Source organism: Lepisma saccharinum, chromosome 13 (genome assembly GCF_977018435.1).
Source record: "Lepisma saccharinum chromosome 13, izLepSacc3.1, whole genome shotgun sequence".
NCBI classification, from domain to species: domain Eukaryota; kingdom Metazoa; phylum Arthropoda; class Insecta; order Zygentoma; family Lepismatidae; genus Lepisma; species Lepisma saccharinum.
In genome coordinates, this window is record NC_139241.1 from 7,521,105 (window position 1) to 7,539,013 (window position 17,909).

At 37.9% G+C, this 17,909-nt stretch overlaps 1 protein-coding gene across 4 annotated transcripts in view; it reads left to right on the plus strand.

Moving 5' to 3' along the window:
- The first annotated feature begins 452 nt into the window (after nucleotides 1-452).
- LOC145996865 (uncharacterized) overlaps nucleotides 453-17,909 on the plus strand; it is a 29,535-nt gene continuing 12,078 nt past the window's right edge. The window contains exons 1-2 of one of the 4 annotated variants that reach the window (XM_083133408.1): nucleotides 453-475; nucleotides 17,317-17,491. In XM_083133408.1, the coding sequence (XP_082989534.1) occupies nucleotides 17,361-17,491 (131 nt within the window). In that variant the 5' untranslated portion in view covers nucleotides 453-475; nucleotides 17,317-17,360. Of the gene's footprint in view, nucleotides 742-3,771; nucleotides 4,459-17,316; nucleotides 17,492-17,909 lie in introns of those variants that run through there. The other 3 variants (XM_083133405.1, XM_083133404.1, XM_083133406.1) reach the window with 3 other exon arrangements.

Genomic DNA, 17,909 nt, shown 5'->3' on the forward strand with positions numbered 1-17,909 from the left:
GAAGTTCTGGATAAATCGTGAAAGTATGGATAATTTATTTTCTATTTTATTATTGTATTTCTTGGTTGTGAAAGACCAGGAATTTTCAAGTCGAAAGGGAATTTTTTTGCTACACTGGAGGGAAATTTTTCTCCGAGCCAGGGAAGAATTTTGCAGAATTCACAATGTCCCTGCTGTTTAGCCCAGACCACTCGGAATGGGCAAAATACAACTTTCCTCCTACCCCCCCCCCCCTCTTCCCTCACCTGGGAGTGCCTTTTCAATGCTGAGGCAGATAACGGGAAAGTAAGGGAACAAAAGGACAAGAGAAGCCGCTTGTAGAAGTTTCTCGCATGTGTTGACAACGACGCAGGCGCAGTAGCTAAAAACAAAACCGGATTCGATTCCAGCTGACTTCCGGAATCGGAACGATTCGTTCACTTGCTGGTTTCGTTCCTTTGGAACGATTCGTTCCGGAACGACCCATCACTAATCTGTGAGTGAATAGATCAATATTTTGACCTGCTGTGATTGTACTCTTTTATGATGAAATTGTAACTTTTCCGTCGGCCTCAATATGAGAGTTTATTAAAACGCACCGTAGAAATTCAATTCGTGTAATGGTATGCTGTAATTATCATGTCATTGGAAATACCATCAGTGTCAACAGTTTCAAGCCGGCCTCCGTTGCGGAGTAGTTAGAACATCGTGCTACGACACCACGGGTCTCGGGGTTGAATCCCAGCATGGGTGTGGATGTTTGTGAGTGTCCATTCAATATTTTGATCATATCATCACTCATCCCCCTCTTTGCAATTAGCCAAAGGTGGAACAACTGCTAAGAAAAACAAAGCAAATCAACCAACAGTTTGGTTTGTGTGGATTGAGGTAGGGGGTTGTTGTCGTCTTGTTGACACAATTGTTTATGTTAACCATCATTAATACCTGTAAGTGCTCACGATTGGTGGCGGTAACTGAAATTTTGGGTAAATATGCGATAACGCCCGGACACCTTTAACTCATTTATTTCCTTAATTTTGCCACTGGTACTTACCTTTTCTGCATTGCGGAACATTCTTTAAGGTGAAGTTATGCCTTTTTCCATAAAATAGTGTCAACGTTTCATATTACGAGTGAATACTTGTCTTCCTTGTTCCGCTTGGGTAACAGACAATATGGCATGCACTCGTCATGGATCATCGCGCCGTACTTGTGTTTTGGGTACTAATTTACTATCCTTCGGACACATTTATTTATTTTTACAGAAGAAACTACTTACCGTAATTAGTTCCTGTAGCATTGTCGAACATCAGGAAGGTGTTTTGTGTGATTTGGGAATGTTTCAGAGCTGAAATTCATGTTGTTCGTTGAAAATTAATTCTCCGACGGAGATAGCGTTTGGCGCATACATCTGTGTATACCATGAAGTTCGTACACCTTCATACACCATCACCTTCATACACCGTCGTGACGACTATCATGACGTGTCGTCATTGTGTTTTGTTGATATCCAGTGTTTCGAACTGCCTGCGTTTGCGACGAGAGTTAGAACTGTGGATCGAGGGTTTGGAGAATGACGTGTGGTGGGTGTGTTGTAAAGTTTGTGCCGGGTGTGGACAAACCATTGGCGCTAGCCCCACGAACCATTGGCGCGTGGATAGGTTAGTAGGGCCACGCAAAGGTTTCAATAGTTAAAAAGATAGCCCCATGAACCATTGGCGCTAGCCCCACGAACCATTGGCACGTGGATAGGTTAGTAGGGCCACACAAAGGTTTCAATAGTGAAAAAGATAGCCCCACGAACCATTGGCGCTAGCCCCACGAACCATTGGCACGTGGATAGGTTAGTAGGGCCACGCAAAGGTTTCAATAGTGAAAAAGATAGCCCCACGAACCATTGGAGCTAGCCCCACGAACCATTGGCGCTAGCCCCACGAACCATTGGCGCGTGGATAGGTTAGTAGGGCCACGCAAAGGTTTCAATAGTGAAAAAGATAGCCCCACGAACCATTGGCGCTAGCCCCACGAACCATTGGCTCTAGCCCCACGAACCATTGGCACGTGGATAGGTTAGTAGGGCCACGCAAAGGTTTCAATAGTGAAAAAGATAGCCCCACGAACCATTGGCGCTAGCCCCACGAACCATTGGCGCTAGCCCCACGAACCATTGGCACGTGGATAGGTTAGTAGGGCCACGCAAAGGTTTCAATAGTGAAAAAGAAAGCCCCACGAACCATTGGCGCTAGCCCCACGAACCATTGGCGCTAGCCCCACGAACCATTGGTGCTAGCCCCACGAACCATTGACACGTGGATAGGTTAGTAGGGCCACGCAAAGGTTTCAATAGTGAAAAAGATAGCCCCACGAACCATTGGCGCTAGCCCCACGAACCATTGGCGCGTGGATAGGTTAGTAGGGCCACGCAAAGGTTTCAATAGTTAAAAATTGGTTTCGAAAAAAATATTCGTAAATAGATCTGATTAAGTTTGTCGACGGGCATTTCTTGGGTTCCGAAGGTTGAAACACTGTATAACAATTGAAAATCGAGAAAAAACAAGGCCGATGCGTCATTCCTACGCGTTATTATTTACGAAGGTGTCCGCGCCATGTTGTGTGTGAGGCAAACGGAAAGGTAATGTGAAAAATTGCTCTTACTTTCATCAAAACAACGTCAATACACGTTCAGGAATGTTCCGCGAAGCAGATACGTAAGTTCGAATGTGAAAAATTTGGCAAAAGAGAAGCCGGACGCGCAATTATGTGGGAAGGTGTACTCGCGATATTGTGTCTCAGGCAAGGAAAAACACCTACCAGAAAGACGTTCTGGTAATGTGAAAAATTGCAATTAATTTCATCAAAACAACGTTAATACACCTTCAGGAATGTTCCACGAAGCAGATACGTAAGTATCAATGTCAAAAATTGACGAAACCAAAAAAATAGAGGTGTCCGAAGGATAGTAAATTTTTACCGTGTTTTGTCGTTTTGGAGTGGGTATGCAGTGTTTCAACCTTCTTAACCGAAAAATACCTACTTTCGTGTTCATTATGTCATCACAAACCACTGATGGATAGCCCCAAAAAACCATTGCCAGATAGCCCCAAAAACCATTCACGTTAGCCCCAAAACCCATTCACGATAGCCCCAAAAACCATTCACGATAGCCCCAAAAACCATTTCTGGCAAGGTTAGGTTGGGTTAGGTTAGGTAAGCATAGTTAAAAAAAGAAAACAAAATTCTCGTAAAAAATGCACATTTGGAAACACTGACGAGACCGTGTGACTTTTGACGCTCTCGCCATCTGCACGCACGCAATGGAAACAACGGCATAATATGGCAGGCAATGCAAGTTTCTTACTTTCTTACATGTAGCCCCACAAACCATTGACGGATAGTCCCAGAAACCATTTCCGGCAAGGGTAGGTTAGGTTAGGCAAGCATAGTTAATATTTTGTTTGTAAAATAATGCGAAGAAGCTTAAAAAAATCACTAGTATTTTTTGGGTTACGAAGGTTGGAAAAAACTGCATCGACAAAACACAAGCACGACGTGCAATGATCTGCGAAGATGTACATGCCATACTGTTTCTTACAGAAATGAAACAATGCAAATAAAGAAGTACCCATAATGTAAAAAATTGATGTTACTTTCATAAAAAAAACGTGAATACACCTTCAAGAATGTTCCGCGAAGCAGATAGGTAAGTAGGAATGTTAAAAGGGGCGAAGAAGTTACATGTGTTTGTAGAATAGTAAATAGTAAACTGTTTGTATTCTTCACTATTGAACGGATTGTTGTCAGATATTACTAATTCTTGCACACCAAACATGGCAAACACAAATTTCAATTTTGTTATTACTTCTTGTACTGATTTACTTTGTAAAGGTAATACTTCTATCCATTTAGAATAATAATCAATCACAACAATTATGATTTGTTTTCAAAATCAAAAATTTCACACCCTATTCTTTCCAAAGGTCTATTAGGTATTGGATGTGGCTGTAGAGGCTCTTTTGTGTTAGCCCGTTGAAACTTTTTGCAGACTTCACATTGTACTACAACTTCTTCAATGGCCTTGCACATCCCTGGCCAGTACATTACTTCTCTTGCTCTTGCCTTGCACTTTTCGATTCTGAAATGAGCTTCATGGATTAACATTAGCATATCCTTTCTCAGTGTGTTCGGAACAATTATTTTGTTGTTGAGGAAAAGTAGTCCCTCTTCTACATGTAATTCATGCCTTAATTTGTAGTAATGTTTAATTTCAGGGTCACTAAAATTTTTGGCATTAGGCCAGTTTTCTTCACAAAATTGCATCATTTTCAGTTTCCTTTTGAAACTGTATAATTCTTCTTTCACCCATAGGCCATGATGTGATTACTGAATGTACGACATTTAGCATATCTTCATCCAATTCCTTTGGATTTGTTTTTATGAATGCTCTTGATAAGGGGTCTGCCAGGACCATCTGACTTCCCAGTAAGTATTTAAGTTTCATGTCATACTTAAGCAATTTAAGAAGCATTCGTTGCAGTCTAGCTGATAATTTATTTATTGATTTGCATATTATTGCTTCCAATGGTGTATGATCACTTTGTACTAATATCTTTCTTCCATACACAAAATGATGAAATTTTTGTAGCGCAAAAGTAACTGCCTTCTCAATTTGTGAATAGGATTTCTCACAGTCAGTTAATGGTCTAGACACAAATGATACTGGATGTCCTTCTTGTATTAAACAATCACCTAGTCCATCTTTGCTACGGTCACACTGGATTGTAATGTTCTTGCTACCATCAAATGACTGGAGCATTAGTTAATATAATCTTCAATTCTGCAAACGCTTTTGCATGCTCTGGATACCAGTGAAAATTTACATTTTGCTTAAGAAAATTCCGTAAACGAGCAGTTACATCTGACACATTTGGTATAAACTTGTATAGGAAATTAACAAGTCCCAACAATTTTCTTAGTGCTTGATTATCCTTTGGTGGTTCCATTTCAACAATTGCCTTTACATGACTTGGATCTGGTTTTATACCTGTTTTTGATATTATTCTGCCAAGATACCATACTTGATTCACTCTATACTGTATCTTACTTTCATTAAACTTGACATTACATTTTCTGGCACATTCTAGTACTCTTTTCAAATTCTCATCATGCTCTTTTTCATCTCTGTCTGTTATAATGAAATCATCGAAGTAGATCTCTACACCTGGTAGATATCCAAAGATTTCAAAGTTCTTTCTTTGAAACACTTCCAGAGTGGACGAAATTCCAAATGGCAATCTATTAAAGCAATACCGACCAAATGGTTTGTTAAACGTACAGTTTTCCTGCATGTTTGCTAAGAATATCTTGTGTAAATGGAATGGCATAGTGTTCTCTTTTAATAGCTTTATTTAGTTATTGTGGGTCCAAGCACAAATATAATGATTTGTCTGATTTTTCAACAATCACTACATTATGGACCCATTCTGTTGGCTTTTCCACTTTATTTATGATGCCTTTGAACTCAAGCTTCTCCAATGTCTTCTTCAGCTTATCATGCACTGATTGTGGTATTCTTCTAGGAGGGCTGATATGTTTATACCTTCCACTTAGATTTCCTTTTTCCATGATCTCAACTAACTTGGAACACTCTTCGATTTCTTACCTGTGCTTAAATTAACACTTTGCTGCACTATATCAACGTACAAGCATGACTCATGCTCATGACTCAAATCACTTCGTGTTTGCACCTGATGCACTTGCCTTTTCTTAATCACTTCTCGTCACAGTGCACCCCCACTGCAAAGTGATTATTTTTCTTGCACTTATTGCAAATTTTTCCATATGCAAATCACTTACCTTTCACATAAATTTTACTACACTTTTTATACTCATATGGAACACTTTCTTGTTTCTTCTTTTCTTCTCACCTGTGCTTCGGTTCTTTCTTCCAGCTAAGTCCACACTTACTGGAACATCTTCATTACTCTGCCAGGTTCTGAACTGCTGCTTACTTGCTTCAGCTGTTCGGATGTAGTCTGCTGCTTTCTCGATTGTCAATTCGGCTCCCTCAGTAACCTTGCTTGTAGAACAGCACCTCATAGACCTAGCACTATTCTGTCATTAATTAGACTGTTTTCTTGGTCTCCAAATTCACATTTGACTGCTAACGTTTTTAACGTCGTTAGGTAACTGTCAAAAGATTGGTCAACTATTTGGCTGCATGACAAGAATTTGTAGCATTAAATACAACATTTTATGTGGTTGACAGTGTTCATCAAATTTCTATACTACAATTTCAAAATCGTCTTTGTCTTCTTCATGTTCAAATTTGAATGTATTAAACACTTCAAGTCCCTCATCTATGAGATTTAATAATATTCCGACTTTTATCTTGTCTGGCTTCTAATTTTTTTGTGACACTATTAAATAATAGTTCAACTTATTTCTGCCAGTTTTCATCAATGTTTCTAGAAAACTGCATGACTGCTGGCGTGTTAAATGTCTCCATGTTTTCGACGATAATATCAAGTTTCTACGTACGTATTTCAACGCATCCACTTATATTAACCATTGAACCCCACACCTGACACCATGTTTTGTACTTTAAAGTACGTGTTCATAAGTTAGTAATAAACACACATTATCCAACAGGCAATTTATTGGACACTGCATGAGAAGCTTACTCTACATATCAGTCGCCATGATCTTACAATGATGTCACTAATGTTGCCAGAACAAATTTAAGTTTCATCATTATATAGCCCATATATTACAGTCAGCACTAGTTGCTTGCCTTGGTAATGTTCCTTTTTTCAGTGGGGTCCTTCTGCATCTAGGCATTTCCAGAGAGCTTCTCCATTGAAAAACTGCAATCATTTTAAATCCCTCTAATTGATTTTCCTTTGCAATGTTTTTCATGATCAACATGCTCACTATAATCTATTTCTCAAGGGGATAAATTCACTTATCGACTATGGTTGAATAGGTCTGCAACAGAAATAGCAATGATGAACAGTGATGTGTGTAATCCAGAGGAGGTAATCACAGTTTCCACTGATCCTTTGGTTCAACTAAGGTTTTCGTCGATCATAACTTAATTGTAATTTTGGTCAGTGTACTACAGTCTAAAGTGATAATGCGTACTTAGTTACTTTCATTTTATTGAGTTATGTGTTTTATGTATCCAATTGAGGACAGCTGAGACTGCAGGTATTGCAGCACCATGTGGTGGTATTTAACATATAATTTCTCAAGAATCAGAATTGATGTTTCAGTTCTTTTAAATGTATACGAAAGTGTGGTATACTCAAATTTGAAGAAAATACATGTATGATTGGAAATTTCAAAAATACGGACTACCAAAATGCCTCTGAAAGTATTTTTAAAATATCTGAAATGAGAATTATTGAACATGGAGAGAGAATAATAACCTGTGACACAAGGGCCTACTTGCTGATTGCAGGCTTCTCTCCAACATGCCTAAGCAGAGGTGGGGGATCATATAACCAGTAACGGGTGATACATGGTCAGCAACATGAACACACAGTCATTGCTTTAGGTATTGACGTATTTTTCATTTGTATCTCCCCTGTGTTCTCATGATGGTGGGTGATCATCAGTTCCATACACTGCCCGAAATCTCTAGAGAAAAGTTGTTACGCATCCCTTCGGTGAGACTAACCAGCATGTGTCCCATAGCCCGAGCCCAAAGCACGATGCCTTGCATACATGACCACAGTGTGGGGCATATGGAGAGATCAGGTGTATATTACTTTTGATGGGATGGCTATTGATTTCATGACGAATGCAATGTTAACATTTCAGCTCTGCACAGGCACCTTTTTTTCAAAAATGCAGGAATTTTTCTCAAGAAATTATATTTCCAAATTTTAACAAGCAGTGGTTGAAAATTGTTTCATAATATAAAAGATATAAAAGGATGTTAAAAAATTAACATTAATTAACGTGTATGTTCCTATTTATTTTTTCCCCCTTTAGAACTACGTTTCGGAGATTGACTATCACCTTCTTCAGGTTCGTATGAAAAAGCTAGGTACTTAGCATAGTACGACGTCGAAATGTAATAAAAGGATAGTGGACAAGGGTTGGTGTGGATACATTTAAGATATTATATCCCAGCCCCAGACGTATATAAAAAGCTCGTCGGTCACTAAAAACTTGCACCATTAACCTATTCTCATGTTAAAAACGTTAGAAAACTAAAAAAACAAACTGTGTGTATCACTATATACAACTTGCAGGTTCGGCCATTCCTGCTCAACTGTGCTTCCTAATTTACATGAAGGTTACTCCTCCACGAACGCTTTCCTCTCCCCTTTATTTTCTTATTTTTCCTTATCGCGTCACAAATCCAATGTAAATTCTCGTTCTTCTCTAGCAGCTTGGATAACTTCCGGTGTGACGTGGAAACCGATATTGGGTGCAATCTTCCAGGCTTTGTCCCATTTTTTGAGGAAATTGATCCACCTTCTTCTAAATTTCCTTCAACCCTGTTAAGATTATCCTTCCCCCCTCTACAAATATTTGCTGTTTCATACACATTTCTTCTTAACTTCCTCTTTTCTTTTCTAATGATTTCCTTTTTTGCAATTCTATGTCCGCTTTCCAAAATGTGTTCCGAGAGGCCTGTTTTGGGAACTTTTTCTTTTATATCTTTTTCATGTTCGTTCCTCTTTTACCCATATTTCGACCAGTCTGTCCTATGTACTCCATCCCACATTGATGTTCTATTTGATATACTCCTTTCTGTTTTTCCGGTATTTCCCTAGTCGTCTTTCCTTTCTTATAATCGATAAAGTATTTTTCCACATTCTGTGGGGCTATCATCCCGCAAAATTGGTTCATAGTTTATCATAGAAAAATGAACGAAAATAATTGGTAGTAACAAATGCAATACTGAGTTCTGGCAACTATTCCTAAGTAGCTGATTGTCTCTAATTTCTTGAATACATGTTCCACAAATGTCCACTTTATGAAAAATTATTACTGGGGACTCTCCTATGGTGTAGTGGTAGCATCGTAGCCTTGTAATCAAGGGGTTCAATGTTCGATTCCCTGTAGAGACACATAGTGGTTCAGATTCTACTTCAAATTTTAGGTCTAGCCCCAATTAGCCTTACTGCATAAAGTGCAGTTGAAACACGAACTCAATCATTATTTTGGGAGGTAGGTTTAAGAAGATAAATCAAAATTCATAGCAAAATGTATTTTTTTTAAATTTCTACCCCTCCTCCCTCCTGTTTGACTGCTAGTTAGCACATTGAGGAAAATGGTTTTCGAACATTTTTGAACAGTTTGTTAATACTTCTTCCAACATTGCAAATATTGTTATTTTTTTTGTATTTTTCTCATGTAAGGTGCTAAAATTTGTTGTTTTGAAGTCATGTCTCTTAAGAATCGTCACTAGTAGCATTCCTGAAATGTACCTCATTTTGCAGAGTGATTGCTGTGCTGGGTTGCATACATACAGGTTAGATTTTAAGTGCTTATAGCACAGAAAGTAAGTGCTTTAGAAGTAATGCTTTTAAGGAAAAGTTTCTTGTATCTATGATATCTACCAACACCCAACCATTGTTGAAGATGTTTTAGGACACCCTGTGTTTGTGTGTGTGTGTGTGTGTGTGTCTACTGCATATTTGAGAAGCACAGGCTTGGAAATCTCTAAGCAATGATGTCCTATGGATCCAGAATCCCCCCCAACCTTCTAGAGACTTACCAAGTACTAAAATTAACCCTCCATTGGTATACTTGTTTCAGAGTAATTTGTTTGGTGTATGGTAAGCGTTGCACTCACATGTGAATATCATTGTTTTTTTGTCATTTTTTGAAATATTGTCATATTAGAAAAATGATGTTCCTATATTGCAATATTACTGATTACCTAATACGAGAGACAAATTGTCACAAATGAAACATCATTTTTTTATAATTTTATTTGGAATATACTTTTGATGTTAAATATGTAGCATAACATTAGTAATAAATTCAATATTTTGTTACTAGTTGATGAGGGAAATGTACCTTCTATTTCGTACTTTCATCCTGGTCAAGATATTGAGGAAAAAGGGCAAGTAAAAATACGCTCGTCCTCTCAAGGTGTTAGATATGTGTTGCTATCGCTTTTCAATAACTCCTCAATAACATTATATTCTGAGCCCTGAGAATCAAACCCTCTGCCCTGTTTTCTTCTCTTTGCTCATCATGTGGTTCAACAAGCCAACGTTGGAACTGTTGTTGTTCATTCGTAATGAATATCATGTTTCAGTGTTCAATTAGCCAAAAATAGTAGCAGTAATAAGTGAAAACAATTATCAAAGAAGCAAAACAGAAAACAACACAAATTCAATGCACATAGAAATGAATTATGCTTGCAAAAAGTTGTTATGCGGTTGGTATGCATGTGAGTGCAGCAGTCACAAAATATGGACTGTCATGAAAATTGCATGTCTGAGCACATAGAGAACAATGCCACACCCTAAAACAGGGTGGCGACAGACCTGGAAAACCTGGAAAACCGGGAAAAGTCAGGGAATTTGAGGTGTCAAAAAAAGTCAGGGAAATGTCAGGGAATTTCGTCTTCATTGACTTTTTTTATTTTTTTAAATTTATTTATTTAAAGATATTGTTATGGAACTCTGCACGGGAACAGGAAATCTCGTTCGTAAGTTTCGGCCTCAACTTTTAGGTCACTTTTATGCGCAATACAACCACGGCGCCAGAAACCAGTGATGGCAGGAGGAGAGAGAGAGGGAGACAGAGAAATTTCTCTCGCTCGGGCTTCTCGGCGGGAATTTTAAATTTGAACACTCTTTGGAGGAAAATTGTTATAACTCTGGCACTATGGGAACAATCTACTTCGGATAAGTTTTGTTTTGCAGCTAGAACATCAGAGCATGCAACCGTGTACAATTCAGAACGCAGAACCGAGGAAGAGGGGCTTGGGGGGCGCGACCCCGAATTTCAATGAAAAAATCTGGAGTTTGCTCCCTCTTCTCCTGCTATTTTGGGGAGAATGCGCAAACCTTAGTATTCTCTTCAAAGAATGGACGTTTCCGAAGAGAATGAAACATGTTTCATGTTCTTGGGTGCCATACAAGTTGAATAATAAGCCAAAATGTGAAACTCTGTTTTTTATGAAAAATAGGTAATTTGCATATTGCTCAGAAAATTGTTATAACTCGTGCACTATGGGAGCAATCTACTTCGGATAAGTTTTGTTTTGCAGCTAAAACATCAGAGCATGGAACCGTGTACAATTCAGAACGCCGAACCGAGGAAGCTGGGTTTGGGGGGCGTGACCCCCGAATTTCAATGAAGAAACCATAAAAATCTGGAATTTGCCCCATCTTCTCCTACTATTTGGGATGAAGGTGCAAACTTTAGTATTCTTTTCAAAGAATGGACATTTCTCAAGAGAACGTAATATGTTTCATGTTCTTGGGTGCCATACAAGTTGAATAATAAGCCAAAATGTGATTTTTATAATTTTTTTTTTTTTTTTACGAAAGATAGGTAATTTGCATTTTTGTAGGAAAATTGTTATACCTCTGGCACTATGGGAGCAATCTACTTTGGATAAGTTTTGTTTTGCAGCTAGAACATCAGAGCATGCAACCGTGTACAATTCAGAATGCCGAACTGAGGAAGGAGAGTTTTGGGGCGCGACCACTGAATTTCAATGAAAAAATAAAAAATCTGGAGTTTGCCCCCTCTTCTCACGTTATTTTGGGGAGAATGCGCAAACCTTAGTATTCCTTTCAAAGAATGGACGTTTCCAAACAGATTGAATCATTTCATGTTCCTGGGTGCCATACAAGTTGAATAATGAGCCAAAATGTGAAACTCTGTTCGGAAATGTGGCATGCATATGTTGCGGAGAGGGGGGAGGTTGGTCATGAATGTGAATTTCCCAGGCTTGCTCCAGACCTGTGCCAGAGTTTCCACCCAAACATAAGAGTATGAAGGCCCAAAAAGCACATTCATTTCGTAATCAGCACCATGATACCATATGGTATCATCGGGGAGTAAAGGTAAAGCCTCTAATCTGTATTACGTGGAAAATGCATTGAATTATCATTTTTTTTCTTGTCCGTATGGGAGTAGTAAGGGGACTTGTCAACAGATGGAGGGGATAAGAGTGGGTGGTGCCGTCCGATAGTTGTCCGACGTCGTAGAAAGGCATTTTGTTGGGGAAACTAAAGGAACACGGAAACAAATAGGTTCCATTGATACATACGATTTTTGTCGAATATCGCCACCCGACAAAGTACCTCACTACAACATGCGACAGAAATTGCATGGACTGCAACATCCAACAAAAATTGAATGCATAAACAAGAAGAGCTTTAGACTGGCATTACTGGTTTCGCACAAGTTAACATACCTTTACAATGACATTGCACTATTCTTAGATATCAAGAAGAATCCAACCAAATGAGATATATATTGAATACTATCACGAAAAAGTGAAACATAAACCTGCATTGGTGAACGTTATAAAAATTGGCAAGTGCATGCTCCCAACCTCAAATTTACTGCAACACTAGTATTGCAATGAAATTAACGCCACTCTCTGTCCTGTCTGTTTAAACTCTTGAGAGATGGTCATTAATCTCTCACTGAGTAAGGTTAATGTCCTATATTATGAAATAAAATACTAATAATAAATACGTAAATATGTTAATATCATATTTACTCAAATCATAAAAGCAAATCACTTTCTTCAAGAATTGACTTTTCTCTGCGAGCCCTGCTAAATTTGCACTTTCCATCTACTGATTTATACGACGGGTGGCCAGAAAGTAATTTCCAATTAGTAGGGACATTGATTTTTCGCAAACGCCAAAACCGTGAAAAATTGTAATTGCTACGAAGTTATGTTTAGGAATGTGCAGTGATGTCTGGACACATTTCTCGCCCGTTCGAAATATTGTAATTTGGCATAAAATGTGAATTGTTGGCGTTTTTAGCGATTTTTTTTTAAAGAAATGTCCTAAAACAACGAAAAATTCCATGAAATCCAACATTCTTGTCTTTTCTAGGCCATGTTTGTGTACATAGAACATGCAAGTTTCCCAACATTTTACTCAAGAGCAAACTATAGAGTTATACGTACATGGAATAATTCCGACAGCCACATGAAATCATGTATTTCCCACGATTTTTTCAACTTCTATCAAAACCATTTGCATCACAGAGCAAAGTGGCAGGGTTCTAATAGGAAATCGAGTGCGTATCTACCGTCACATGGGAGCCACATCTTCGTATTTCTCGCACGAGATATGTTTTGAATTACCAAGCTAAGTGCGCACCATTGGCATTTGTCGAGCAAGTAATAATGGAACTCAGTCATTAGGGCGTCTGACTACTATGCGAGAGACCCGGGGTCGATCCCCTGCGGGGGAGAACTGGGATGTTTTCCACCTATTCAAACTGCTCCGGCGCCCACCTAGCATCATATGAAGCTGGTACCTTGAGGAAATTTTAATAAATAAAGGTAGCCAGGAGCGTGGTACTGATCACATCACCCCTATACAGCTTCATGGAAAAGTGCAGGGAGCACTTTACTTTTACTTCCTCAAAAATCTGTTCCAACATATCAAACTGTCACGAAAATACGTAGACCATGTGACCCACAATTTAAAATAGTAGTTTAGAAGCACAATGGAGTATTACGTTTTGGTATATTTGGCAGATAAATGTTCTAAAACAAAAACGTGAATTTTGGGAAACATAACACTAACAAGTCAAAAAAAGATAATGCCAATTTTTGGTGCCTGAATATATCTGTATCTGTCACATGAGATTGATTGATTTTAATTTTTTGGGTGCATCGCCACTTATGGTCATTATGCACCCTTCAGAATATACGGGGAAAATTCCATTATCTAAAATTCTTACCTTAAAATTAAAAAAGGGGTATGGAAAATAACTTTCCCCCAAAAAAAAATTCAAGATATCAAACTCTCACGAAGAGGTGTAACCCATGTGACTTACAATTTGAAACAGTAGTTTAAAAACACCATGAAGGTATAATTTCAGATATTTGCCAGAAAATGCGCTAAAATGAAAATGTGGATTTTGGGAAAAATAACACCGTATAGTAAAAAATAAAAAATAAGAAAATACACCAATTTAAAAAAAAATAACAAAATACAAGGTCCCTACCTATTAGGCATAAATAAAACAAGAATATCAGTTGTAATTTATTACATTAGTAACAGTGAGTCCTAACCTAATTTTCGGCATAATCACCACAGTTGTTCTGGCATTTGTCGTAGCATGGCACTAAATTTTGTATGACCATGGCACATGTGTCCGACAGCAAAGACTGGAACTATCTCTAACGCAGTGTAGCTGTCAAATCCTTGCCCTGCCAGAAACCTCTTCAGTTAAGCAAAGAGATGAAAGTCGGTACATTCAAGGCCAGGACTGTACAGCGAGTGGTTCAAGATCTCTCACCTGAAGTGATGCAAAGGACCCCTGTGTACTCAGCTGTATGGGGTTGTGCACATTCGATTGGCCTTCCGTGAATTGTCTGCACCATCGTCTGACCCTACTATCACTCACGACGTCCGGTCTGCACATTTCACACGATTGCTGGTGGCTCTGTGCCAAATTCTGAGCGTGCAATGTAGGCTACATCGCAGTCGGTGGGAGACTGTATGAGAGCTGCAATCTTTAACCTAGAACTGTCCTAAAACGGCTGCATTGCAACTGTACCAGATTACAGTTACATGCCACTTCTTCCTGCCTGCATGTGTGTGTGTCGCTCTCAGACCACTAGTGCTGCGTATAGGCACCATTGAAGCTTTTTTCAGGATGCCCCTCGTATATGAACTTTCAGAAGCTTTTATTATTAGAGTGTTCCTGTTTTAATGTTTGGTTAGCTAAATCAGGTACCTATACAATGCAATTCTATAAATGCCTTGCGTTAAATTTCTAATACCTACATGTCCTTTTCGTCAGCAATAATGGTATAACTGCATGTTGTCAGTTTCACAGTACTTCACTTGGATATACTGTACTGAAGCAGAAATCTCATTGATAATGTAAGGAAATATGACACTTTATTTTGTTCAATTCAATTGTTTCACATATATGTAAGAGTTAAGTTGTTTGCTTTACAGAGAAGAGAGAAGTAGCTTTATGCATTGAAAAATGAGTCCGCACTCATGGTTCTTGAAAGCAGAGGGTTCCAAACCTCAGTGGAAATATCAACATATAATACCGAGAATGTATTAGGAGACTGATAAATTACAAATTGTATTTCTTAATCATTCACTCTTCACTCTTATCTCATTTAGTCGTAACTTTAAAAAAAATCAAGTATTTTATTTTAAACGTACTGCGTATGATAAAATTCCATAATCCTTCCCTAGCTTTTGAATTGTAATAATTTTCCGAATTCACTATTTTGCTGTTTGAATAGAGAATAGAGAAATTAAGTCAATTCATAGAAGATAATACAAGTATTGGTCCTTAACAAATCCATACCTGGATCTGTATGAGTTTATTATTCCCATTTGCAAAAACATCGATTTAGTTTAGTTTGTAATTGTCAGGGAAAAATGTAAATTTTGTTCTGGAAAACCTGGAAAAGTCAGGGAATTTTATTTCTGCTTGTTTGTAGCCACCCTGTAAAATATATGTAATCTGGCCGTACAAGTTCTAAAGTACAGATTTCTGTAATAAACAATCAAGCTTTATCTCATCTGAGCATAGTTTTAGGTCCGAACGAAGCACGAAAACAGCTTGTCAGACTTAGTAGAATGTGTCACATATTTGCTTAATAATTGTAAGAACATGGTAGGAGCCTTTTGTGACCTATCAAAAGCTTTCGATTCCGTAAATCATGAGATACTGCTGTGAAAATTTCAGAAGACTTGGTATCTGTGGACTACCACAAAAGTGGTTTCAATCTTACCTTACCAATAGAAAACAAATTGTAGATATTCTTCACACCACAGCAAAAGGATAAGCAACACATCAACACTCCACCATCAAAAATATAACCTGTGAGGTGATTCAGGTAAGTATTCTTGGCCCTCTTTTGTTTCTTATGTACGTAAATGATTTACCAAATGTTATACCTGAGGCCAACACAATATTATATGCTGATGACACAAGTATTTAATAACAGACACTTCCTAAGATGCTCCTTAATCTAAGGTTAATAACGCATTAAACAAATTAGATGACTGGTTTTTAAATAATAATCTACTGCTTAACAGTAAAAAATAAATTACATTACATTTTCTACAATTGAAACTAGAAAACAAATGAACGTCTATCTAATATCTGGGAATACACAACTAGAGCCTCAAAAATATGTAATATTTCTGCGTGTCCTACTGGAGTTTATCAGCTATACAGAACACATAAACATGCTATAATGAAAATTGAGTAGTGTGTGCTATGCCTTTCGAGAAGTGGTAGACATCTCAAGCACCCAAACTGTAAAATGCCTTTATATGGCAAACTTTGATGATTTATGAAGATATGGGATTATGGTTTGGGGGTAACAAGGCCCACTGCAATGTCTTCTTTAAGCTTTAAAAACCAGCCATGCGAATCATAGCTGGAGAAAATAAAACTTTTTCATGTAGAACACTTTTCTGTAAATGTAGTGTGTTAACTCTCCCCTGCATATACATTTATGAATGCTTAATTTATGTGAAACAAAATATTTCCAACTTTTCTACAAGTGAGGAAATACATGGCCTAAATATAAGAAATAAAGACAAATATCATATAAAACACTGCCACCTTAACTTATGTAAAAGTCCCTTAAACTCATCCATTGATCTCTACATTAAGCTGCCACAAGATGTGAGGAAAGATCTACAATTGATCTTTTCAAGCACAAGATAAAATCCATTCTTCTGAAGCAGGTTTTTTATTCTGTGGCTGAATACATGAAAGTGACTCTTACGTAAGACAAAATGTATATAACTCTATGTAGCCTAGTATAATCATATATTCTTCTTGTAAATTTAAATATCAAAGGAATCAATAATTAGTGACACCCAGTAGTAGGCTCTACTGTTTTATATATTCTCATGTTATGCTTGTTTTCGAGATTTTGATATAATACCCAAGTAAAGCCCAATCTTTACAACTTTTGTAATGTATTTGTATGTGTAAGATCTATTAATGTAGCATTGTATTGTACTGTAGTGGCACATCCTATATTACCATGTGTTGTTATTTGTACACACACACACTAGTCCTTGGATGCAAATAAACTAAACTGAATATGAAAATATTTCTGGAGATGAAAAAGTTAATTTTATGTAGTGATTTCTTTGTTTGTGACAGATATTTACACACATTGAATATATAACTGACAACTGTCAGAAAAAATGGATGATTACCAGAAACATACAGAAATGGGAATATTGGAGTCATTTGAAAGTTCAAAAAAGGAGATATTGGCAGAGTTTTCTAAACTTTCAGAATCAAGTGGAAATGAAGCTCTTCATTCAAATATAAGGTGAGTTGCATTGATGCTAAATTTAGTTGAAATTTTACAATGCAATCTATGATATATTCATGAGGAGCCTATCATATTCAATTATATTTTATTTATTTCAAATAGAAGAAGATCAGCTGCAACTTGGCAGTTTCTGCAGGTCCTTTTCCATCCAGTTTTTTGGAGTGTTACTCGCCCCTGCCTGGGCAGCTGGTTGTAGATCTTTGAAGTCTGCGAAACGATTGCCGCTAATTTTGTTTTCCAAAGCCTGAAAGTGTGATAGGCTGAGAGGCCATGTCAAGGAAGTATGGTTGGCATTGCACCACCTGGAACTCCATCTCAACAATGGCGGCAGTTGCTTCCCGATTGGTATGCGGACATGCTGGCCCCAGTGGTGGAGTAGTTATCACATAACTATGATACCAGGGGTCCAGGTTCA